The sequence below is a fragment of the Podarcis raffonei genome, chromosome 13 (assembly GCF_027172205.1).
Source record: "Podarcis raffonei isolate rPodRaf1 chromosome 13, rPodRaf1.pri, whole genome shotgun sequence".
Classification (NCBI taxonomy): domain Eukaryota; kingdom Metazoa; phylum Chordata; class Lepidosauria; order Squamata; family Lacertidae; genus Podarcis; species Podarcis raffonei.
The window spans coordinates 23,389,724-23,415,774 of NC_070614.1; the positions used below are offsets into that span (position 1 = coordinate 23,389,724).

Genomic DNA, 26,051 nt, shown 5'->3' on the forward strand with positions numbered 1-26,051 from the left:
GAACAGCTGGGACTAGTGCGCAGGAGGCGGAGGGAGGAGCGTCTGCGCGCGCGCAGCGTTGAGAGGAGCCGCAGCCGCGGACGGGCTGGTCACATTGGAGAGCGCATCATCGGGCGCATCAGCGGAAAGGGAAGTCGGAGGGCGTGCACACCCACTGCTCGGGCGGGCCCCTAAGCGACCAGGCAAGCAAGCAAGCAAGCAAGCAAGCGAAAGCCTTGAGCTTTTTTGGACAGCCGATCTGGATCCGGGGCCGGCCTCCCCGTCCAGCTTGCTTGGCGAGGCCCGCTCGCCTTTTGCTCCATGCAATGCACCGCCTCCCTTAGCGCGATGCAGCGGGCCGGAGGAGGAGCAGCGGCGGCGGCGGAGCCCGGAGGCGGCGGAGGCGGCGAAGCGGTTGCAGCGGCGGCGGCCTCGTACCGGGTGCTGAGCCGCTTGCTGGGCTACGGCGGGGCCGAGTCAGCCGCAGCCGGCTTGGCGCTCGGCGGAGCCGTCGGGGAAAGCTCCGCTGCCGTCGCCGGCGATCGTGGAAGGGCAGGCGGGCTCCGAGGCTCGCAGCTGCTGGTCTTCCGCCCCGGCGAAGCGGGAGAGCCGTCGGGGGTTTCCCCGTCCGCCTGCCTGCCCACGCCTTCGACGCCTCGGCCGCCCTCGGAGCTGCTGTGCGCCAGGCACAGGTGCGCTCTCCTGGACGCGCCGAAAGGCGAGCCTGGAGGGGGACGATGCTGGAGCGGAGCGGCTGGCGGCCTCCTCTTCCCCCCGGGGGCCGGCCTGGAATTGCAGCTGGCCGCCTTGGGGCTACACCAGGCTCCCACGACGGCCCCGGGAGGGCCGGGCAAGCCTCCCGGAGATTGCCCGTGCCTGAGCCTCTTGCCTCCGCCGCCTCTCGCCCCTCCGCCCACGATGCCCTTGTTGCCCCCGGGGGAAGAGACCAGCGACGCCCTGCTTGTGTTAGAAGCTCTCGGCCCCGACGAGGAAGACGAAGAGGAGGTGGAAGCGGCTGTCGGGCAGGCAGATACCTCCAGCCCGGTCGTCGCGGCGGGTAGCCGCTTCCAAGCACCCGCTGCTGCAACCACCACGACCCCGGGTTCTCCACCACCACCTCCGGCAGGCCCGGTGCCCGCCGTCGGAGCCAACCGCCCGAGCTCTTCCGCCGCCCCCTCGAGGAAAGGCTCCTTGAAGATTCGCCTGAGCCGCCTTTTCCGCACCAAAAGCTGCAGCGGAGCGTCGTGCAACCCAACAACCTCCGCTGGTGCACGTCGGGCCGGGGAGAGGGAGCTGCTGCAAGCCGCAGCCCCCCGAGCCACCTCCGGCACGGCAGGGAGCCTCCCCGATGTGTCCCACCCTGGGTGTCGGGAGCAAGAGTCGGGCAGGTAAGAGGAAAGAATAGAAGGGGGTGAGGAGAGGAAAGCTCTCGGGATCTGGTAAGGGACCGTCTGTTGGAGGAGTATCCTGGGTGTCAAAGGCTGAGCCTGAGACTATGGATGTAACAGTGGATTCTCAGGTGCTTGTTTCCTGGCTATGGATTCAGGTAGGGAGTCTGTGAAGCAGGGGTGCCAACTTGAATAAAATATGGGGGGCCCAGGTAAGCCCCACCCTGCACAATCGAACACATGGCTTGCTGCACCCACACCATTTGAATGACAATGCCCATCAACTTTGGGGGGAGTGCAAAGGAAACTCATTCTCCAGGAGTTGGGTCCTATGCTGTGAAGGATAGAGAATTTAGGTCTTGGCTTTTCTTGGGAAGCACCTCAAAAGAGAAGAGAGAAACTGTTCTCCCCCCCAAATCAGTATTCCTGGCTTCCACTTGGGATTAGGAGATTCCGCTTCCCACCCTTCTATCTGCAACCACCAATGGTTTGCATGCAGAAGGTTCCAAGTTCACCTGCTGCTCCATTCTTTTGACTGGAAAGAAACTTCTCTTGAGAGTCTGGAGAGCCACTGTCAGACATCTAGGTAGACCAATGTTCTGAGCTGGTATGATGCATCTTTCTGTGTTCTGTTAGACCTCCTAAGCCAGGCTTCCTCAAACTTGGCCCTCCAGATGTTTTGAGACTACAATTCCCATCATCCCTGACCACTGGTCCTGCTAGCTAGGGATCATGGGAGTTGTAGGCCAAAAACATCTGGAGGGCCAAGTTTGAGGAAACCTGTCCTAAGCCCTGAATACCAAAGGAGGACTTCACTAGTGACTGTGGAGGCTGGAGTTCTCTGGTGGCGAAAGGCTAGAAGCTGTGAACTGCCTGGGAAGGCGTTCACACTTGATTCCCTTTTCCTCATGGAACAGGAGAGGCATCTCATTGGATTCTCTGAAGATTTGGAAGACCTTTGACTACAAAGGAACACCCTGGTGTTGGGCAGCTAGAGCAGGGGGAGCCAACGTGGTGCCAACTGGATGTTGTGGACTACAACTCCCATCAGCTCCAATAGCTAGGAATGATGGGAGTTGTAGTCTACCACATCCGGAGGGGCACCACGTTGGGTTACACGCAATCTCAAGGTGAAGGGTAACACACAGCAGGGGAACCAGTAGATAAACAATGACTGGTGGGTTTTCTGTTTTTACTTGTCGCTTGGCAACGTAACTAAAGGTGGCTTATCTGAGACCTAGTGTTGTGTTTTCCAGTTGTGGACTTTAAGGCTTTAAGGTTGAGGGAACTAAACATGGATTTTCTCTGTGAGGCATAGGAGTGCTTTTTTTAAAAAAGGCCTTTGCTAATTTCACTATCCTAAGGGGTTAAGAGTAAATACTCTTGTGTTCAGGTGTTGGATTGGTGGTTCACAGTGTTGATATGTTGGATTTGACAGTTTTTGAGGCCCAGATGTTTTGATGGAGAAATCAGAGGTCAAGGAGCATTGCATAGTAGGATGAGACTGGCCTAGTTGTAATTTTTCAGTTACATTTAGCGATAGTTCTTTATAAATAATAACATTATTAGTATTAGTATTATTGATGCTGTAGCACAGGTGTAACCTCCAGACATTAATGAACTACATCTCCCATCAGCCCTAGCAAGCATAGCCAATGGCCAGGGATGATGGGAGCTGTAGTTCAGTAGCATCTGGAGGGCTGTTGGTTCCCTGTACCCGCTGTGCTGCAAAGCTTTCTTAGTATAATTTATTATTTTTATCCTTAAAGCAATATAGAGGCTAATGGACTCTTCTGGGCATACGGCAGAGCATATAACCCTGGGGTTCACGAACCAGTTCTCAACTTTGTAGGTTACAGCTGGTGATTAGTATAAATTCTCTTTGGTCTGTTCTTTCACAGCTCAGTGGTAGAAGATGTGCTTTCTATTCAAAAGTGGTTAGGGCAGCTTTATTCATATATGTTGCACCTAATGAAAAACCAAGGGTGTGTGTGTGTGTGTGTGTGTGTGTGTTTATTTCTTACAAATATTTTACACCCTGCCTTTCAGAATACAAAGCCTTCTGAGGCAGCTTACGAGAAGTATTAACTACCACTACTTTTTGTTTTTAAGGCCCATGTGTGTGAAAATGGGTGTGAGTAAGACAGCAAGCAGGGATGGTAGAGTGGAAAGACCCTTAATTATTCGTTTTACTTATAAAGCCATTCCTATTCCAATGGAAACTGGAGTTGGCTAGATTCCTGGGTTTGTATCTCTACTTAGACTTGAAGTTTGCCACTCACTCTTAGCTATTTCTTGCTGAGGGGATGGGCTTGTGTCTGGTTTGTACCAATTCAGATTGTGTATGAGGTGTTGCATGATGGACTCCTCAACAACAACAATGCCAAAATGCTGGTTTTCTTTATGGAGGAATTGCATGTGTTCATGGAGGAATATTCCACCATGTTGACCCCTCCTTCCATGCTGTGTGGTTCAGCCCAGGTACAGATTTGTCATCTCTGTGAGGACTGGGCCATTGCACCTCCTGCTTCATAGGGGTATTGTGAATATAAAATGGGGACAGGAGGGGGTCAGGTATCCCGAACTTTTTGGTAGAAGGGTGAGAGAAAAACGAAATCAGTATAGCAATATGAAGAAGACACGTTTTTGGACTAATGCTCCAGAGGGAATCGTGCGAAGAAAGAACATCGTATGTCTTTGAGATAGAGTTGAAGAGGCTTGGGAAGGATATTTTGTTGAGTAAATTGGGTTTATGCCACCTTCCACACTCTGTAGAGGGGTAGGATCTCACTCTTTGGGGGTCTTCATGGACAGCCACCTCTTGTGTACGGTGTAGCTCTAGATTCCCTGCGTTGAAAAGGGATTACCGGGCCCACAAGGCCTCTTCCAATTCTGGCCACATCTACATTTGAAACAAATGCCCTCCTGCAAAGAATCCTGGGAGCTGTAGTTTAAAGGTACCAGGAATTGTAGCTCTGTGGTGGGTAAGCCACAGTTCCCAGGATTCCTTGAGGGGGAATTCATATGGATGTGATCTCTAACTCCAGGCATAGTTGGCATGGATGGGTTCCATTTTGTGTTCAAGGGGTGACTGGCTTTCACCTCTGAAGTGTGAGAAAATTCCCACCCAAAATCAAATAGGATTTTTTTTTCCTGGGCTGGACTTTGTTTCTGTCTAGTTATCTGTTGCTTTCGCTTACAAAATGTGGCTTGAGTTATCTATGGAGGTCCCCCCCCCCCCCCGCAAAGCATTTATGTCATTTTTCTCTGCTCTGCGCTTACTTATGGGTTTCTGAACTTCAGAGGTTAATGGCGAAGGAAGGGTCCGAGAGTCCGAAAGGAAAATGCTTCTGTCCCATGTTAACAGCAGACTTTTTTTTCCTTTTAGGGGTTGAGAATGGGGCTCAAAACCCAGAGATAACTCCAACCCAACACAAGCAGACTTGAAAATAGCCACGTTCTATAGAATTGATTTCACTTGCCCACATATAAAGAAGTTCTTATACTTTTGGAGGAGCTTATCTCATCTTGCTCCAGGATGTTTATGAATCACAGTTGTGTCTCGGGGCACAAAAATACCTTGTGATCTTTGCCCAGAGGTGCAACGAGGATGCTTTACCAACCAAAGAAGAGTTGGCTGACCAAACTGATGCCAAAATGGCAAAACGTAACAGGTGTAACAAGAAACCAAGAGGGGACAAAATTAATTAAAGAGTGGGAAACATTTGTGGTAATACCTGAAAAATTATGGTATGCAAGCAAGTGCCTTGGTAGGATTAACTTAAATCGATCAGTTTAAATTATCATCAAAGATAAGCTGCAGAATAACTTAAAAATGGAGTAAAGTGGAAAATGCTGTGTTAAAAATTTAAATAAGACAAGAAACCACAAAAGGTGGGAAGGGAAGTATTATGTATTGAATCCATGTGATTGTAAGGTGTGTATTTGTAAATTTTGAAAACTGAGTATATATGTGTGTATGTATATAACACCTTTTCATCTTAAGGCATTTCAGTTACCTCATATACACCACAACTTTAAAACACACACCTCCAAAGGAAAAATTCTGGGAATTGTAGTTTAAGGTTGGTGGGAACTGTAGCTCTGTGAGGGGTAAACAACCCTTTCCAGGGTTCTTTGGGGCTCGGTCTGTGCTTTAAATTTATGGTGCGTACTGGAATAATTTGTGGTGTGTGTGCACTGTTTTCTACACTTCTGTTCCATGGTTTGGTTTTTGCTGCTGGGAGGAGAAGGTGGACTAAATTACCACCAATTTGTCAGCATGACCCCTTGGAAAATTGGCTACTTAAAAATGTGTGATAGAATACAGTTTCCTGTTAACAAATGCTGACATAATTTGTGGCGTCTAGCCACATTTTCTGTTTGTGGTTTCTGGGCCCAGAAAATGGAGTACCATTGCAAATGTCCCTTGCTCCGCTCTGCTCCGCCCCCCCATCCATGATTAAAAGTTAGATTTGGGGGGTGGGTGCGCTTTCAAATTAAGCACGCCTGTGCTGAACTGATGGCACGGTCAGTGAGAGTAAAAAAAGGATCGAACCTCTTCACTCACACTTGTCTGTGATTAAAGATGGGCTGGGAAGGGGTGTGTTTATTAGGACTGGGCGATATATCGTCCAAAACTGGTTTGAAGTCCATATTTGTGATAATTGGTTTCATAATTTTTGACTTGGCAATATATTGCAGACTATGGTGTATGTGTACTAAATTACGATTCAGGAAAAAAACATGAAGCCAGCCAATGCCTCTACATAGCTCCATCCTTATTTCGGACATTGTGATATATCATTATATTGCGATGTCTAGCTGGTGATATATCATAACACTGAAAGCCAGATATGACCCAGCCCTTATGTGTATATCTGTGTATATCTGTGTATAGAGTGGGACGCAGGTGGCGATGTGGGTTAAACCACAGAGCCTAGGGCTTGCCGATCAGAAGGTTGGCGGTTCAAATCCCTGCAACGGGATGAGCTCCCGTTGCTCGGTCCCTGCTCCTGCCCACCTAGCAGTTCGAAAGCAAGTCAAAGAGCAAGTAGATAAATAGGTACCGCTCCAGCGGGAAGGTAAACGGCGTTTCCGTGTGCTGCTCTGGTTCGCCAGAAGTGGCTTAGTCATGCTGGCCACATGACCCAGAAGCTGTACGCCGGCTCCCTCGGCCAGTAAATTGAGATGAACTCCGCAACCCCAGAGTCATCCGCAACTGGACCTAATGGTCAGGGGTCCCTTTACCTTTACCTTTATGTATGGAGTGGGAAAGGGTGCAGTCAAAGCCGCTCTCACCAATAATAGCGACATTAGCATAGAAATTGACCTTCCTTGAAAAACAAATGGTTTTGTTTTTTTTAATGTCATAAAAGTAGTTTGAAAAATCCAAGCATAAAAGGGGCAGAAGTTGCAGAACAAGAGCAGGTTGATGTTTCATGAGCAAGCAAGCGTCATTTGTTTCCTGCCCTTCTAACATCTTTAACACAGAAATCCAGTTGACTCTGTAAAGTGACCACAACTTCTAAGGGAAACCTTATTGGGGTGCTAATGCCCCTGAAGAATGCCAGTCTTTCACCTTGGATACTAGCGATTCCCCAAATCGCTTCTAGTTAGATTGAGTTTAATAACTGCCACCATGGGGTCTAGAAGCTTCGTTGCATCTTAATTCTTAATGATGGGGGCTTAGAAGCCAGATGACGGCGCAGCCTTCTGGTAGCTGAGGCATGCAATATTTTTTTTTCTGAATTAAAGCCAGGAGCCTGCTTCATTTTCCCAGGTGGAAAGTTATATTTAAGGTGTGTTTTAAAGTAAAACCTCAAACTCCCTAAATCAGCATCACGGACTGAATGAACAGAAAAATTGGGTTTGTCTTATTTACTTCAGATATTTTCACCCTGGCTCCCCTACCCTTTTTGAGGCAGCTTATGAGTTAACAATGCAGCACGATACCATTCATGCCTACTTGGAAGTAAGCCTCATTGAGCCAAATGACACTACAAGGTAAATGTGCATAGGAATGCAGCCCTATGAGGTTGCAAACCAGCCTGTGTTGAAATAGTGTCCTTCCTTGTTGCAGCTACCCTCTCCCTATGCTCCTTATAATCAGAGAATATAATTCAAAAGCAGAGTTTTTTGATCTCTTGAGGCAGCATTCGTGGGTAGAAGGATGGAGCCTCTGAGAGGTGAACAGACACCCAGCATTGTCTTATTTACAGGCTCATCTGTCCGTCTTTTTTATAGAAAACAGAGATTGATGCGAACGCAAAGTGCCTTTTCTCCAGTTGCTTTCGGTCCCCTCTTCACGGGTGAGTGTCAAGCTTGATTTCTTTCTCCTTTTCCCTTGAAGGAAGTGCTTGTGGTTTTATTATTCTGTGCATGTATAATATGTTGCTGTGGGTCTTTAAACCTAAGAATAGTACCACTTTTATTTTATTTTAAAAAGACCCATAACTAGCTTTGGAGTGATTCTGCCTTTTTTGGGGGAGGGGAAACTGGTGCTGTGCCCCTTCTCACTCTGCTTGCCCACCCCCATGCCATTCCACCCCCCTTTGCAATCCAGGTTTGTGTTGAGGCACTACAAATCCCCCGAAGGGGGCTGCGTGATGACATCCTTACATTTTTATTATATCTCAGTGTAAGCATTTAAAAAATACTTTGTGCACATATGTGTCTGTGCGTGATATGTAATAAAACATATCTTTGCAAACACATGGCAGGATGAGACTACTCCTGGAGCCCAGCCTCCGTCATCCCAGCTGGCATAACCAATGACCATGGATGATGGGAGTTGCAATTTAGCAACATCTGGGGACCCAGGATGGGGGAAAGGCTGCTTTAGAGAGTCCTTCCTCTTGCATTCTGGGGAGAGGGGTGGCAGCAGAAAACACTTAGTAAATCAGAGGGTGTCCAGTTGCTCCAGCTTTACCCAGGATACTCTAAAATTCACCACAATCAGTAAGTATCCTTAATTCCTGATTAGAGTAGATCAGTCCCTTTTGGATTAAAGGAGTTTATCAGGGTGCAAACAACTCTGCCAGCAACTCACCTATATATAACAGCCCTAGGCTTTTTTAGGAGGAAGGGCTGAAAGGAAATTTAATAAATAAATACACTAACCCTCTGGCCAAGTTGGGTTTAATCTCAGCAACTAGATTGAGAGGACAAAAGCATTAGAGTGGTGCTAGGAAAATTTACATTGGCTCACCCAGATCAGAGAATATTATTATTATTAGCTTAAAAAAATTAGTGGTTAAAAAAATAAACCCACAAAATCAGAGACCACAAAGTTGCATCTAAGGAAACACAGAGGGCAAAATGTTGATTCTAACCTCTAGCAGTTCCCTACTTGGTGTAACAGCAAGTAGGTTGCAGTTCAGTGTAGCTATGGAGGACCTGAAGGAAAAGGCAGTGCTTTGGAGTCAAGACACCGAAAGTGTCTCTCCGTCCTTGTGGCAGAGGATGCATTTGAGAAACTAGGGAGCGGAGGATCTGACTCCATTCCAAAAACCTTCTAGCAAAAGGAGGGCAAGCCTACGCGATCTATGGCTTGTTGCGTTCAATGGAGCTTACTCCAAAGTTGCAATAGGAAGCGTGGCTTTGACTTCAACGCTAGAGAATAACTTGATTCATTTCCTGGTTTCAAATATAGGTCAGGGCAAGTTTATGCTCGTCTTATCCATTGCGTATTGTTTGGGGTGGGGAGATCATCACCAGGTGTATTACGCGCTGTTACTCATGGGTGGCCCATTCAGATACACACCATCAGATGGTGATCGTTAATTTCTCTCATTAACATTCCAGGGATACAGGGTTGCTTTCCATGCAAGTCTTACTCAGAGCAGACCCGTTGAAATTAATAGACATGACTAACTTGGGGACCATTAATTTCAGTGGGTCTGCTCTGAGTAGCACCTAGCTGAATGCAGCTTGTGGTTTCTACATTTGCTGTGTTTAGACGGTGCACAGATTAAGCTCTTCAATTTAAAGGGTGTGTGTTTTGGGGAGGCATTTCTGTGTTGTTCGACGTCATCCCTCTTTGAGATGTCTAGAAATCTTCTGAATTTGACAAGTCATGAAGGAGAGCTGGGTGCAGTTGCTTACTGGCAAGGGAAAAGGCACTCTGCACATGTTTATATTCAGCTGCATCAGATGATCGCAGGCCTGGCAGTGAAAAGTACCTCCTGGGGATTGGGTGCTGGTTTGAATGCAAGTCCCTGGGATGCTGTCGGTTCTAATATCTACTTTTCCCACATCTTCCTAGGTGAGACAGTGTCTTTGGTTGATGTCGACATCTCCCAGCGCGGTCTGACGTCCCCACACCCTCCGACGCCGCCACCTCCCCCACGGCGAAGCCTCAGCCTTTTGGGTACTGCTTGTCTCCTGAACTACCTTTTGCGAAACTGCACATTTCGCCCAGAGTCCTCCCTCCCTCCCTCCCTCCCTCACCCCCCAGAATAGGCCCTGCCCCATCTTTTCCATCTGCTGCTTTGTAATGATCTTTTTCAGTGAACGGAAGGAAGCCTCTTAAAACCCATTTGGTGTGTAGCACTTCACAGCCTTCGGGTTTTTGTTCTCAGAGAAGCCGCCTTGTGTCATCTTCTGTGCTCTCTTCCTCCCCCTCATCCCCAAATCCTGCGCAGCACAACCAAAACCGGAGCCAAGAAGTTAAATTCAGCAGCCTTTATGCATTATGCAAAGTTGCATGTTTGTTTTGCATAATTTCACTGCTTTTGCTACCCATGGTGGAAGGGTAAAGAGTCAAATAGGTCACACTGATCTCTTTCCCTTCACTCCTGGAATTCCTGTTCATACCCTTTTCGGCTTTTGAGATACTGCTTAGTGTTGCCCCCCCCCCTCCTATGTATTTTTAAAGAAAACAAACCCACGTATTTACATAGTTACAACGTCCAGAAGCTGGCTTGCTTTCTAAAAAGAAAAGGATAACTGAGATTCTTGCAGACGGATCATTTGTGTGCATACTTGCAAACAAGTCCATATATAATTATAAAATGGTGCAGCAATAGAACTGCTGGCACATTTGCAAAGCTAAGCAGGGTCTAGTATGGTTTCGCATTGGATGGGAGGCTGCGTGTTGAAATGCCTGCATTTCAGGAGGTTTGGATAGATGACTCCCAGGGTCCCTTCCAACTCTTACGATTCTATGATCAGAGATGGGGAACCTGTGGCCCTCCAAATGTTGCTGGACTCCAGCTCCCATCAGCCCCAGCCAGCGAACGTGGTCAGGGATGATGGGAGCTCTCTTAGCCCTGCTAGATTTAAGCATACAAAGCTGCCTGCACCTGCCCATTTTGTTCCATCTAGCTCAGGAACTTTGGCAGCATTTATTATATGTGCAGCCTTAAATTCAATTTCCTTTCTAAAGCTCAGAAGCAGTTGTGTCTCTTTGAATGGACTCCTATCCCCGCACTTGCGCCAACCTCTCGTTTTATGTTGGGCATCAGATCTTCCCCTTGAACAGCTGGAAATGCACTTGGATTCTGCCGCCCTTTAGGATGAATGAATTTCCTGCGTTGCGCTTCATGCGCTCCTTTTGTGCGTGGGAGGCTGGCGACAAGAGAGGGCTGGTGCTTTAACAAAGGAGATGGTACGAAGTGCATAGAAAGCTAGTTGCTATAGAAAGTTTTAGGCTAGATCAGGGTTTCCCAAACTTGGGTCTCCAGCTGTTCTTGGACTACAACTCCCATCATCGCTAGCTAGCAGGACAAGCGGTCAGGGATGAAGGGAATTGTAGTAATTAAAAAAAAAACAGCCCACAACTGAAGACCCAAGTTTGGGAAACCCTGAAGTAGGTGTTACAAGAGATATGGAGTCTCTCATCACTTGCTGCTACAGGTAGGATTATGGGCAGCACGGTATCATGTCAGTGTTACAATAAATCAGGAACCTTTCACATTCCTTCCTGGTTGTGGGTGAGGCCAGAATGCGCAGGGTGCAATGTTGTGTTCTAGCCACACAAGCCAAAAGTTTCTACGCGTGTGCACACACGCATATCTCTCCCATCTTCCGCCCAAGCGAGCAGCAGTAGATAATATCCCAGGTCAAGGGCACTTTCCAGCCTGGCAAAAGCAGTCAAGGAAGGGGAAAAGCAGGCCAGTGATGAAGGAAGTAGTTTGGAGAGAGCCCCGAGGGGCCAGATGGACAGCTGTGTTTGGCTCCTGTGCCTGAAGTTTCCTGCTATATAAAGGCAGGCAGAGTGGCAGCATTGCCAGCGTCTAAAGCGGGGGGGGGGCTTGTGGTCCTCCAGATGCCAGGGATAATGCAACATCTGGAGGGACGCAGGTGCCCCATCCTTGAAATGAAGCCCTTTTTCGGGGGAACACTGAGTCAGGCCTGTTTGGCACGTCTTCCACCTTTGCAAATGGAATCAGCCAACTGTGGGTTATGGCTTGGCAGGTGCTTGTAGGCTCCTCCTCCCTATTTTGCAGTCACAGACAAAGCCAGGAAGTTTCGCTGATCCCTTGGTGGGCATGTCTGGTGGGCTGTGCTGGCGTGGCTGAACCTTCCAAGCTGTCACACCTGCTTTCTATAAAATATAGCTATTAAAAAAAAAAACACCCACCAACCCACCTTCAGCATTTCTCAGATTTAAACGGATTCCTTGGTGCAGCGATAAAATTGCCTGCACATTTTCAAAGCTAAGCAGGGTTTGGTATGGTTTCAAATTGGATGGGGGACTGCAATCTGAGATTCCTGCATTTCAGGGGGGTTGGCTAGATTACCCTTGGGGTCCCTTCTGCCTCTGATTCTATGATCATGTTGAGATCTGGTCTTTCGAAGGATTTTGCACCCCGCAAGTCAATATATGAACTTTTGCCTCTTCAGCGACAACAGTGTGTGTGTGTATATGTGTGCATATACGTTCGGACACCTTTGTGCCTATGAGAAGTGATTGCTCACATTATTAAATGGTGATAAAAAATCCCAGAAATAAATGGCTTACGGGCAACCATATTGACAGATGGGTAAGAGACTATCAGAAGATGAAGTATTTCAGCATCTGAAGTTGTTTCCCTCCCCAACCACCCAAGGAAACTTTTTCTGAAAGGGTAGCTTTTCATCTTAGTACCCAAGATAGCCAACACTTTACAATCTGTGCATGCCACAAATAAGTATGGATAAACCTTTGCTAAGCATGTGTCTTCACGCTTTTTTTTTATTGATGTAGAAGACTCTCAAGGTGAATGTTTGGGTCTTGGAGACGGTGAAGCTAATGCGAGCCTGTCTTACACCCATTTGAGTTTTTCTTAGTTCCTGGACATTTCAATTATTTTTATGTTCTTCTTCTAGACGATATCAGTGGGACACTGCCTACATCTGTCTTAGTGGGTCCGATGGGGTCTTCGTCCCTCCAGTCTTTTCCTCTGCCTCCGCCGCCTCCACCGCACGCCCCGGGTCAGTTTAGCTTTGATCCTCGTGGTTTCCAAAAAATTCCGCTGTAAATTTCCGCCTCCCCTCCCTGGAGCTGGGCTTTCCATTTTAATTATCGGATTTTTGGACTCAAGGCGGTGTGCAAGAAACAGAATAGTACGCAAAAAAATTTGATGGCACTGCATGCAAGGCACCACCTCTTCTGTTTCTCTTGGTCACGCTGGAGATGCCAAGCCATGTGTACAGAATTCAGCTGAAACCCTCTCCTCCTGGCCCCTTTTCAAGACTCCTGTCAAATTTTGCCTTGCTCCTATTAGCTACTATGGGATGGTCTGGAGCAGAATTTTGCAGATACTTTAACTTTCAAGGGATTGGAGTAATTGAATATACGGTAGAGTCGTGGGCGTTCTGGGTTGCTATTTTTAACCAGAGCTGCTGCTGTCAGCATTGTTGGTCCTTGGTGCAGTGGATTTGACTTGCTGGTAGTGAACTTGCCTGCACTGTCCTGACACTGGTGTAACGGGTGTCTGGAATTGGAGGGGGGGAGCACCACCTTAGCTGTGCTCTGCCTTCTTATTTGCTCTCCCATAGAAGTGAGTGGTGGCTCCATAATGCTGCTGTCGCACAGTGAGCCAGCAGTGATACTCATAACCAGTGAAGCTGCTGTACTGGTGGACAGGACAGCTAAGGGGAGGCAGGGTCAACTAGTTTTCTTCCCATTTTCCTCCCTTGCAAAAATCAAAAAATAGAGCAGATACCTAAGCATGCTTCTTGGACCAGAGCGTCAGAGGGGAAAACTTTGGCCCCTGGAAGTCTTGCATTTCTAGGAGTCCACGTCAAATATCCCTGTAATTTTTCAGCTGGTCATGCCAAAAGTGGTGGGCAGAAAAGCCTCTGGAACAGAGCTTTCTGAACTTTTCATGCTGATCACACACTTTTTAGAAATGCATTATTTTGTGACACAGTAACTCAGTTTTGCATCATTTTGAGACACAGTAATTCAGTTTAAAGGGACGCAGGTGGCGCTGTGGGTTAAACCACAGTGTCTAGGACTTGCCGATCAGAAGGTCGGCGGTTCGAATCCGTGCGACAGGGTGAGCTCCTGTTGCTCGGTCCTTGATCCTGCCAACCTAGCAGTTCGAAAGCACGTCAAAGTGCAAGTAGATAAATAGGTACCGCTCCAGTGGGAAGGTAAACGGCATTTCCGTGTGCTGCTCTGGTTCGCCAGAAGCGGCTTAGTCATGCTGGCCACATGACCTGGAAGCTGTATGCCAGCTCCCTTGGCCAATAAAGCGAGATGAGTGCCGCAACCCCAGAGTCGGTCATGACTGGAACTAATGGTCAGGGGTCCCTTTACCTTTAATTCAGTTTAACTCGCAAACCGGAGGTTAAACTAACCCCTTTCCAGCCCCGGAAGGAGCATGGGGAGTGCTTGCCCGGCACACTTACACACTGCAGCTGACACACACATGTCGCGACACATGGCTCTGCTCTAGAAAAGTTTCTGAATGAACATGACTCAGTGGGATGGTGGGGCATGGGAAGGCTGAGTTACAGGTTTGGATTTTGGGGTGCAGAAAAAAATAACAGTGGGACTCTGCCCCACATTGCCCAGTATAACCTGCCTTGCCGAGTGGTATAACTCAAACAGTATCTCAACCAAAACCAGCAAGCACATTTACTAAGCATAATTAGAACCTGCCATTCGCCTTATCAGCGACCTCCTTAAACCAAGGAGTTTATTGCTACCCACGTAATACAGAATTGCTTTGGAATCAAACGGGCTTCCACTGAGATTTCCCACTAAAGGTGGCCCCAAAAGTATATGACTTTGCTGCCCCTTGTGGCCAAGCACGGCTGTACAGTATTTAGAATTCCTCCCTCTGTTAGTGACTTTCTTTTATCTAGTGACTTAAACCTCCCAAGATATAGGCACTTGATTACCCCTATAAGTTCCTTGAGAGAGACTGGGTTAAAATTTATTGAACTGAGCTATATTTGAAGGCAGCCTTGGCAACAGCTCCACATCTCTGGAGCTCTTTTTCCTGGATGGAATAAATTATACCCTGCTTTTCACCATCCGGGTCTCAAAACCAGTTTACAAAATAAAAGTGTAAAATATACGACATGTAAGAAACATTGGAGGAATGTAACATCAGAGGAACATTTGCAGTGCAAGAGCCTTCTGGAATAAAACTGTTCTAACCAAGCAAGGATGATTCCTGTCTGATTTATACTAGGAAGGGATTGCCAGTTTGTGTACCTGATGTGGTTTAAGGTGTTCACCTTTAGGTGAGTTGAGGCTATGGAATGGTTCGTTTTAGCAAAGGCATGTTTCCCGCCTCCTCATTTTTAAAAAGACAAGGGTCATACAGCGGCTTGTTTAAAACTGCCCAGTTAAATTAATAGCCAGAAACAAAGTAGGAAGTCAGCAGAAGCCCTATTAAGAGCTGTTCCCTCTGTTGGGGCAATGGTGCAGTGTGTGTCTAGAGTGGGGTTGCCATATTTCAAGAAGTAAATATCTGGAAAGTTGTTGAGGTTTTTGTGTGTGTGCAGTTGCCCCCCAATACAGAGCCTGACCCCAAGCCACCCATGCCCCAGATTGCCAGGTTTCCCCTCCAAAACAAGACATGTCAACCCTAAAGCAGTGTTTCCCAGACTTGGGTCTCCAGGTGTTTTTATGGGACCACAGTTCCCATGATCCCTGATCACTTGTCCTGCTAGCTAGGGATGATGGGAGTTGTAGTCCAACAACAACTGGAGACTCAAGTTTGGGAGACCCTGGTCTAGAGACTTGCTTTCCGCAACTGGGAGTGTCCAGTGTCTAGCTTCTGTGTCGCCCCTCCTTTCCCCAGCCCCACCACAGCTTCTGCTTCTTGTGTGGTTCAGCCCCACTCCATCCTTCTGAGACCTGTGGCTGATGCCTCTTTCTTCTGTCCCCCTGCGGGAAGTGAGATCTCAGCCAGGGAACTAATTAGGGATTTAGCCTGCAGTGGCACTTGCCTTATGGAATGCCCTGCCTGGGGGAGATCTACCTCTAGAAACATCTATGGTTCCTTTTCGCCAGCCGATGAGAAATGGAAGATCTTCCTACGCAGTGTTTCCTGGCTACTGGTGGTTGATGTGAATGTTCTAGATAGATAGCTAAAGAGAAGTGAGCGCTGCAACAAAACGTTGCATGGAGAAGTGCTCCTGATCCGGTCAGCCAGCCAAGCCCGCTCCAGAAGTACTCCATTGCATCCCCCCTCCCGCCTGGATTTCTGTCCCTCCCCCACCAAAATAGCATTCTGTGGCCACTAAACTTGCTCAGTCCTCTTTGGGTTGTTTGGGATCCTCCCCAGCCCTGATTAGCTTTCCCCCCTGAATATTTTGTACCTCTGCCAACCTTGGGGTACCCCAAGGTCTGATGATACCTCCTTGATTGTGGTTACATTTCCAATGGCCTGAATGTCAGAAATAGAGGAAAGTTCTTTTTAGCTGATTTTGGTATTGTGTTTAAGGTTTAAGGTTAAAGATATCTGAGCATAGCTACCCATATAAAGGAGACCAATCTAGCTAATCATAATATGCATTTGCCAGGTTCTTTTCCTATGTTCAAAGAGCTCCATTCCTCCACCACTCTTCCATTCCAGAAACTTTTACCTCTCGCCAGGAGGAAAGCAGGGGAGGAGGTGGGCCAGAGCTGGCTCTTGATTTAGTGGCGCCTCAGTTTCCCACAGCGACTCACACCAATGCTAAGTTTGGGGGCATTAGGGGAATTTTAAAGGTTGGCTACATCCAGCTGCCTGATGCTGCTCAGAGTGCCAGCCCAGGGGTAAAAAAACAAAACCAAGGGTACTCAGAGCAGGTATCGTAAGTGGGTCCTGCTGATGCCCTAGTAGTTGCCCAAGGATGCCCAGTGCTGTCTTTGGCACCAAGGTGAGCACACAATGGTTATACAGTGGTACCTCAGTTTTCGAACGTTATCCATTTCGGAAGACTGTTCGAGTTCTGAAACGCTTGAAAACTGAAAACTCAATAGCCGACAGCTAGGCCTCACTGATCTTGCACTCAGTGGAAGCCGTGTGGCATGTTCGACTTCCAAGGCAAGTTTGGAAACCGAAGCATTTACTTCTAGGTTTATGGCGTTTGAAAAACCGAAATGTTCGTCAACAGAGATGTTCAAAAGCTGAAGTACCACTGTAATAGTAAGAATTGGTTTGTGGAAAATGGGTAGGTCAGATATAGGGAGTCAAGCTTACTATAGGAGGCTTAGATTATACTGTATTAGGGTGTGTTTTTTATAAATAATTTTTTATTAGTTTTCCAATGTTTACCCAGGATTAGTACAGTTTTGCCAATTACAGTGGTACCTCGGGTTACAAACACCTCGCGTTACAAACACTTAGGGTTACAGACTCTGCTAACCCGGAAGTAGTACCTCGGGTTAAGAACTTTACCTCAGGATGAGGACAGAAATCGTGCACTGACGGTGCGGCGGCAGCAGGAAGCCCCATTAGCTAAAGTAGTACCTCAGGTTAAGAACGGTTTCAGGTTAAGAACAAACCTCCGGAATGAATTAAGTTCATAACCAGAGGTACCACTGTGTACAAATACCAGTTAATATCAAATTAATTCCAAATTATATAATTTAATCCAAGCGGTTTTCTTGATTGATGTTTTCATCCAGTTCTTATATTGCTGTAGTGTGTGTGTGTGTGTGTGTGTGTGTGTGAGAGAGAGAGAGAGAGAGAGTGTATATATATATATATATATATATATATATATATATATATATATATACACACACACACACACACACATATATACATATATGTACATATATATATATATATATATATACACATACATATATATATATATATATATATATATATATATATATATACACGCACACATACATATATATATATATATATATATATAACTTCTAATTACATTTCAGAGAGTATATTAGGGTTTTGAACAGTTTCTTGGCAACTGTAGGCCAGAGATGGGGAACCTGTGGCTCTCCAGATGTTGTCAGACTTCAACTCCCATCATCCCCAGCAAACATCAGTGGTCAGGGATGATGGGAGTAATAGTCCAACAACATTTGGAAGGCTGCCACTGCTTGTGGTGCAGGGTCTATACCAGGCATGGGCAAACTCGGCCCTCCAGATGTTTTGGGACTACAACTCCCATCATCCCTGGCGGACAGGACCAGTGGTCAGGGATGATGGGAATTGTAGTCCCAAAACATCTGGAGGACCAAGTTTGCCTATGCCTGGTCTATACTTTCAGTAATTTCTCTTCATTGTGTTGGGAGTAGGGCGGTAATGTCCTGTTCAGGACCGGCATAGAATTTTGCTGCCATGGGCAGCTGCCACCAGCCTTCTTGGCTTTTTAATTCCTTGGGTGGCGGCATGTCTTAACCCTTTCCTCTCCCCTTTCAGATGCGTTTCCCCGGATCATCCCGATCAGAGCACCAGAAGCAGTGCACAGCCAACCTGCACAGCACCTCCAGTGCCCTCTCTACCGGCCTGACTCGAGCAGTTTTGCAGCTAGTTTGCGGGAGCTAGAAAAAGTAAGGCTGACCTAAACCAAATAAGTGTTGGAAATGTAAAGAGTAAGAAGGATCTCTTTAGCATATGTGGTGGTCTTGTAGAAAGGTTAAAGCTTATTGGGAAATGATACATAATGAATTGAAAAGGATTTTGTTTGTAAAAAAACAAAACAGAAGCTTTTCTTTTGGTAATTATAGGGACAGAACTACCTAAACTGTATAGAAACTTATTCATGTATGCTACTACAGTGGCGAGAATGTTACTCGCCCCAAAATGGAAAGAAGCAGAAGTCCCAGCAAAGGAAGAATGGATACCAGAACTTATGGAATATGCAGAAATGGCGGAACTTATCGGAAGAATAAGGAATCAAGATAACCAAACTTTTTATAACAGAAGGGAATTGGTTTATTGAATATTTACAGATAAGTTGTAAACAGATAAGAATATTGGCAGGATTGTTGTAATAATCTGCAGTTTTATAAGAGTATATATTTAAAGTAGATGAATAAATGAGCAAATTAAGTTAATTTGGATCTGCAGAAGATATTAAAATTAAATTTAAGGAACTGCAGGAAGAAGGGGAAGGAAGTCGAAGTTTTGAAATGTTAAAATGATTGTAAAATTAGCAAAATGTATAAATTTGGAAAGGATAAATAATTTTTTGAAAAATAGAAAAAGAAAGGCTGAAAATATATTTTTTGAAAGTTCAGCGGAGGTTCTTATGATGGTTCCGTTGTGATGATGCTCCGCTTCCATCGTGAGCACAGAGGCTAAAAGTAAAATGCCTCTGTGTGTGGTAAAGTGTGGATTGCCAGAGCTTACACAGAACCGGTGGTTTTGCTGACCCTATATTTTGCACATGGTTAAAGCTGGTTTGGAACAGGCCTGTGCATGCAAGTCTGGCCCAATACATTTTGCCACCTGAGGCGGGACCCCAAAATGGCTCCCCCGGTCCCTGCCAAGGAAGAAAGGGCCAGGGAAGACCTACATCAGGAACAAGTGAGGCAAGAAAAATCGAGAGCGGTATCTGCTGCTCCTGTGAATCCTGCCGCCTGAGATTGTCACTCACCTTGCCTCATGGCTGGGCCGGCCCTGCATGCGTACACTGCTATTTTGCAGTCCGGTGTGTCTTATTTTGTAATAACGTAAGGGAAAATAAGTGACTCATGCTTCTCTGGTTCTGTCCCAGTGAAATTCCTCTAATGACTTTACAGGGAACTGCCTACTTGTGTTATGCCTAGATGATTTAAGTAATCTTTTGCTTAGCGTAAATTAGTTCAACCCTGCTTTCCTTACGCTAAGCCAGAGAGTAGGTGCTGGAGCTGGAATGTACAGCCACATGCTTGTAAAAGTTTGCTGTTTAATCAGATCGATTCCCATTTATCCCACGATTCCAAAATCAAAACACATTGGGTTGTACATAAAACTGCTGTTCCGCTCATGCTACAGACTTCTGTTTGTGCAGTCGACTTTCCCCGCCATCTTTCTTCTCTCCTGCAGTTCCCTGATCATCAAAATCTGCTCCAGAGGGTTGAGATGCCTTCTGGAGTAGATTTTGGGGGCAGGGGAACAGCACAGGGAAAGGATGAGGAAATCCAGTTGTGTGGAACATCACTTAGACTGTGTTACAAGCCCAAATCATTATGCTGTGACAGTAAGCTACAAAAGGCTTGAAAAAAACCTAACTGGTTTCCAGTTACAGTGGTACCTCTAGATACGAATGGGATCCGTTCAGGAGCCCTGTTCGCATCTAGAGGTAAACGTATCTAGCGACAGCACGTCTGCGCACGCATGCGTTGCTTTTCGCCGCTTCTGCGCATGCACGTGATGTCATTTTGAGCGTCTGCGCATGCGCAGGCGGCGAAACCCAGAAGTAGCACGCTTCGTTACTTCCGGGTTGCTGCGGAGCACAACTCGAACGCGCTCAACTCGAAGCGTATTTAACCCGACGTAAGAATGTACCTTGTAATAAAAATGTCCCCCCTTCTTTTTTTTGAAAAAAACCAACAGTGTGGTTGGTACTGGGGACCAATGAACTGGGAAGATGCTGAAATGAAGTTGAAAGGGAAACCTGACGGGTCCTTCTTGGTTCGTGACAGCTCTGATCCTCGGTACATCCTGAGCCTCAGTTTTCGATCACAGGGTATAACCCACCACACCAGAATGGAGCATTACAGAGGTGAGCCTTGAGGGCAGGGCAAGGGCATTAACCTCGGGTGGCATCCTACTCACCTTGCAGAGAAGGTCAAGTTCACACAGAGAGGAATCTGCCCAAGGGAGCATCTGTGATATAGGTTGGACTCTTAAGCCTGATCTCTCAGTGCCAGCATTCTATCCACTCACCTGTGCAGATTGCCATTATTTTGTGGAGTCTGGGGGACACACATGCACATACCAAATGGATGCTCTTCCACCCTCTGCTTTTCTGTCCAACATGCCCCTTAATGTTCCTTCATTGGCAGGGACCTTCAGCCTTTGGTGCCACCCCAAGTTTGAAGACCGCTGCCAGTCCGTGGTGGAGTTCATCAAGCGTGCCATCATGCACTCCAAAAATGGGAAGTTCCTTTATTTCTTGCGATCCAGGGTTCCAGGTATGTATTTAAATGTGTGTGTGAAACATTTAGATGCTTCTGATTGTGAGATCCACTACACTCCTAACACATAGCAGATGTGTAGGGCCAAGTCTTTTACTAGAAGGAGAGAGGGGGCTCAGGCAATGGCTGGAGAGGCTTCCATCAAGTGTCCAATACAGGCAATGGCTGGAGAGGCTTCCATCAAGTGTCCAATACAGGCAGTGGCTGGAGAGGCTTCCAGCAAGTGTCCAATACAGGCAGTGGCTGGAGAAGCTTCCAGCAAGTGTCCAATACAGGCAGTGGCTGGAGAGGCTTCCATCAAGTGTCCAATACAGGCAATGGCTGGAGAGGCTTCCATCAAGTGTCCAATACAGGCAGTGGCTGGAGAAGCTTCCAGCAAGTGTCCAATACAGGCAGTGGCTGGAGAGGCTTCCATCAAGTGTCCAATACAGGCAGTGGCTGGAGAGGCTTCCAGCAAGTGTCCAATACAGGCAGTGGCTGGAGAAGCTTCCAGCAAGTGTCCAATACAGGCAGTGGATGGAGAGGCTTCCAGCAAGTGTCCAATACAGGCAGTGGCTAGAGAGGCTTCCAACAAGTGTCCAATACAGGCAGTGACTGGGAAGGCTTCCAGCACTCACTTGGCCTCATGCTCCTAACAAATATCTTTCTCAGATGTTTCTGAGATAGCTGCAGAGATATTTCCTGAGAAGTTCTCTCCCACTCCCAATGTATTTATTTACTTACTTTTAACTTGCAGGTCTCCCTCCGACCCCTGTCCAGCTCCTCTATCCCGTCTCTAGGTTTAGCAACGTTAAATCGCTACAGCACCTTTGCCGCTTCCGGATAAGGCAGCTGGTCCGCATCGATCACATTCCAGAACTACCGCTCCCCAAGTAAGGTTCCATTCTGTTCTTTGTTTTGTGTTTATTTCCAACTCCATTTTAAGGAAGACCCTAGGTGCAGAAATCTAGCTGCTGCATCTTCTTCATCATTGTTCCGTCTAATAGCAAAGCCAAGAGGTTGTGTGCATATCAGTTTGGAAACTGAATGGGGTCATCCAAAGATAAGGCTTTTGAGTTTTTTACTGCATGCTCAGGGGACTTCTAAGCTATGAAGAGGTATCTAGGTTTGTAAAATTAAGGTGTTTTTGTTTTTTTAAAGGAAAACATCTAAAAACCACTGTGACCTACAGAAAGTTGGACGGGAGGAGGGAGTTGACCTGTGTGAGCCTCTAATAACTTATAGCAGGGATTTCCAAACTCTGTTCTGTGGGAACCCCAATGACCCCTAACCTTCATTTAGGCAGCCCATGGGTATCTCTGGTTGGGCATGGCACATCCATTGCAATAAACAGTCCTAGTTCAGTTGCATTTTTATTGCTTCTATGGAATTGAAACTGGAACGCAATATGCAAGAGCTAAACGAAGCAATGAAAAATACACGTCATGCAGCACCTAGCATGGCGCAGTACATTAGCTACCACGGGCAGGAAAATTTTCAAGTGGTCCACCAGGATCTTCAGCAATTTTTGAGTGGCTGTGGGGGCGGGGCGGGTGGTTGGATTTGGAAGCCACTGGCTTATACTCTCCTAGAGGTGGTGATGCAACACAGCATGTGATTAAAATGCCCCTCCCTTGCTATATACAGTAGATGAAACTTGAGAATGGGATAACTTTTGGACCCTCTTCAGCACAGCCAGTGGTATCAGGGATGGGAAGTCTTTAGCCCGACAGTATCTGGGGAGAGACATAGGTGCCCCTTCCCTTCCTTGGGTGTTTGTGTCACTTAGGGTTAGGTTGACGCATAGCACATTGCTTACTCAGTGACTGCAGCATCAAGCAGGGAATTTCCTGTGTGACTATAGAGCAGGGTTTCCCAAACTTGGGTCTCTAGATTTTAAATTATTTTTTTACTACAATTCTCATCATCCCTGACCGCTGGCTAGGGATGATGGGAGTTGTAGTCCAACAACAGCTAGAGACCCAACTTTTGGGAAACCCTCCTCTAGAGTATCACAGATCCTATGCTAGAGATTAAAAAAATAAAAATGTATCATCCCACGTCACTCAAATGTGATTTTTTTTTGAGGGGGGTGGTGGAGCTGGTTCACACAAATACAAAAACTACATGCCGTCAGATGTAGTGGAGTAATCCAGTGGTGGCAACCAGACCTTGAGCAATGGGATTCCAGACAAGCACGCCACATCAAAGGGTGGCAGGGATGGAGGGAGAAGGACCAGCCTTTTTCCAAGCACCCGCAATGTCTGCTGCTGTTGCACTCTGGGATAATGGGATGTTGCCTGGAGCAAACAACTTGCTTGAGGGGAAACATCTGGGGATTCCACAAGCAAGTAGTTGCTCTGCATTTTTTGTTGTGCTGTAAATTGCCTGGAAAGGCCCCAGGGTAGAGGGGGTTGTCTGTGATACTCTCTTTCCCGCACTTACAGGTTGAACTGCCTAGTGGTGTTAGCAAAATGTTTAAGAACTTCCTATGTGTTGGTTACAGAGGGAAGCGTGCTGGGCTGGGGTGGCGTGAGGAAGGAAGCTGGTTCTGGCCCTGGAGCTGTTAACTTTTTCCTGGGAGAGGCCGAGAGTGAGGGAGAGAGGGAGAGCAGGGAACCAAGAAGTTGGGGACAGGGTGCAGAGGCCTTAGGATGGCTGAATTCCAACAGGAGTTTTAACATAATTAGGTCTGGGGCTCATCTGCAGTGGAACACAGTTTTAAGTCTCTTCCTGTATATGTCAGTCCTTCTCTTAGTGCAGTGGTGGGGAACCTTGAGCACAAGAGCCAAATTTGGCCCTTCTGCCCTCTCTGGGGTTCTTCCCAGGTCACCCCAACCCTCCTCCACCCCCTATTCCTAGCTGGAATGTGTCCCCTGAACGATATCCTCTGCTTGCCTGGATGACGAAGAGGAGAGGGTGTTTGTTCTAGAAATCCTCTGCAGTTGACTCTCCTGCAGTTGAAACATTGCCTAGAAAGGGAAGAGTTGCACCCATCACTCTGCTCACTTTTGCCTGTAGTCCTGCCCTCCCCTACTGAAATGTGGCCCCTGGCAGGTTTATTTTTGAGGCCACGCAGCCCTTTGCCTGAAAAAGATTCCCCAGCCTCTATCTTATTGTGCCTTCCCTCTTTTTTCCGTCATCGTGATAATCCTCTTGGAGCGAGGGTGCATAGGGTAGCCCCAGTCAGTGGGTTCCAAACTCCTCCCCATTGAAGATTGATGTTGTGTTTGCAGAGATAACCCCAGTTTTGAGTTGCAGCCATTTTCGAGTCTTTATTTTTAAGTAAGAGGGAGGTGATTCACTTCCACTCCACAACCCGCAAGATCTCCTGAGTGTCCCTCGGCTCTCTGTTCCCTTAGGCCTCTGATCTCGTACATCCGCAAATTCTACTACTATGACCCCCAGGAGGAGGTGTATCTTTCCCTGAAGGAAGCTCAGCTTGTTTCCAAACAGAAGCAAGAGGCAGAGTCTTCAACGTAGCGAGGCCCCCCCCCCCCCCGCCGTGCTGCTGTCACCAATGGTAACGTAAAAAATTATTGTATATACAAGGGTTGGAGCAGGGATTCTTCATCTGCAACTCCTTCCTAGATGACTATGGGGTCCCTTCCAACTTGACAGTTCTACGATGAGGAACCCATGGCCGTTCAGATGCTGCAGGCCTGCCAACTCCCAGCATCCCTGGCCTATTGGCTGTGCTGGCTGAGGATGAGGGGAGCTGGAGCCCCTGCAATATCTTATTTCTCATCCATAGGCCACACCACGCAGTATTTCTCAAACTTTGCTGTTGTTAGACTACAACTCGCATCATCCCTAGCTAGCAGGACCAGTGGTCATGGATGATGGGAGTTGTGGTACAACAAGGGTCTTCCTTTAAAAAGAAATGAAGGCTTGGAGTCTGGGACTCGATGGGCCCCTGGTGGTTTGGGACTCTGGCTGTATCGATCGCTTTTGCCAATGGAACAAAGGGGTCTTGAGGGATGGAAGGATACTTGGAGGATAGGGCACTCATACTGGGAAATATTGTCCTTGGAAACTTCTGGCATTATTGCCAGACGTTAGAAAAACTTGTTTCATGGGGTATTTTTTTCAGTTAGTTTTTCCTCTTAGTGGTTTTGTCTTCTGGTTCTGTTGCCTTTATCATCTTTTCCTGGTGGTTATTTTGACACCACTGACACAGTCAGGTAATTTTTAGGCTCTAGGCTTCACGGTCTTACAGGCGCCTTTTGTCCAGGTAGGACTTCACAGAGGACAGCCCTCTGTTTTTGAAGGGATGTTCGGTCCAGGGCTACTTTAAAAAGCTGTAAGGAAGGAAATCCATACAAGTCTGAAGCCTAAATTGGTGTCATGCAGAAATCATGCTTACAAGCTCTTCTTCACAAATATAAAAGCTGGAAACTTCATTTTTTTAAAAATAGAATCCTTCGGGATTCCACACTTGTACCAATGCGAAGTTCTGTCCTGTCGCAGAAGCGCAGAGTATATGCAGCCCCCAGCCCTTTGGTCTTTTTGTTTTTTGGATTTGCAAAAGCAAGGATCTCATGCCATTTGGCTCTGTCTAGTGGTCTGAACTTAAATGTTGTTCCCCTCTGTCTTTCTTCACCCATCCCAAATTAGGAATTCGGTCACCAGTATCCTGTTGCTGTGGAAGCCGCGTTGGAGACGACTCCCGACGCTTGCTTTCTGGCTGTTTCTTGGCCTCCAGAGAGGACCCAGGGCTTGAAAAGAAAGCACAGCTGTGCGCAGAGAAACAGGAGCCGTGACCCCATCTGGTTCCATAACGATATTTTGGAATCTGCCGAAAACTGGACTACAAGCTCCTGGAAACATGGAGAATGTCATGATATTTTTCTTCTTAAATTTATATTTTTTGGAGCTTCCCTCCCCCTCCCTCCCCTTTCTTCCAGCATGGGAAATAGTGACCTGGTTTTTACATTTTGTTGACCTGTCTGGCATTTGTGGGCTTTGGGGGCTGGGGTTGAAGGTGCAGCAGACTCTTGAGACTTAGTGAGCCAAGAAAACAAACCAACCCCTGTGTTTCCCTGTCAAATTGTACTTGTGGGAGAAAGCTGCTTTTGCAAGCAGGGCCTGAGCCCAAGGTATACCCAGCTGTATCAAGCGGTTGTGTCGGGGATGTAAGGCCAAAGGCAGAGGGGAGCAGAGTGAGGGGT

General features: G+C 47.0%; 1 protein-coding gene across 2 annotated transcripts; it reads left to right on the forward strand.

Annotated features, from left to right (window-relative positions):
* On the forward strand, positions 1 to 25,815 carry SOCS7 (suppressor of cytokine signaling 7). 2 transcript variants are annotated; one of them, XM_053361127.1, is made up of 10 exons: positions 1 to 1,367; positions 7,614 to 7,678; positions 9,634 to 9,738; positions 12,681 to 12,785; positions 18,197 to 18,327; positions 20,318 to 20,486; positions 20,770 to 20,898; positions 21,638 to 21,773; positions 24,243 to 24,403; positions 25,498 to 25,815. In XM_053361127.1, exons 1-9 carry the CDS (start codon positions 301 to 303, stop codon positions 24,361 to 24,363), a joined length of 2,028 nt encoding a protein of 675 aa, XP_053217102.1. In that variant the 5' UTR covers positions 1 to 300; the 3' UTR covers positions 24,364 to 24,403; positions 25,498 to 25,815. The 2 variants fall into 2 exon arrangements, with proteins under 2 accessions (XP_053217102.1, XP_053217103.1); XM_053361128.1 differs by lacking the exon at positions 12,681 to 12,785 and having other exon boundaries at positions 9 to 1,367.
* The last annotated feature ends 236 nt before the right edge of the window (positions 25,816 to 26,051 follow it).

What these genes read in the sequence shown, in the direction of transcription:
- SOCS7 (XM_053361127.1), top strand. Translation starts at nt 301, where the DNA reads ATGCAATGCACCGCCTCCCTTAGCGCGATGCAGCGGGCCGGAGGAGGA. An exon ending in CGGGAGCAAGAGTCGGGCAG is followed by an intron (nt 1,368 to 7,613) that starts GTAAGAGGAAAG and finishes TCTTTTTTATAG; the next exon opens with AAAACAGAGATTGATGCGAA. An exon ending in TTTCGGTCCCCTCTTCACGG is followed by an intron (nt 7,679 to 9,633) that starts GTGAGTGTCAAG and finishes ACATCTTCCTAG; the next exon opens with GTGAGACAGTGTCTTTGGTT.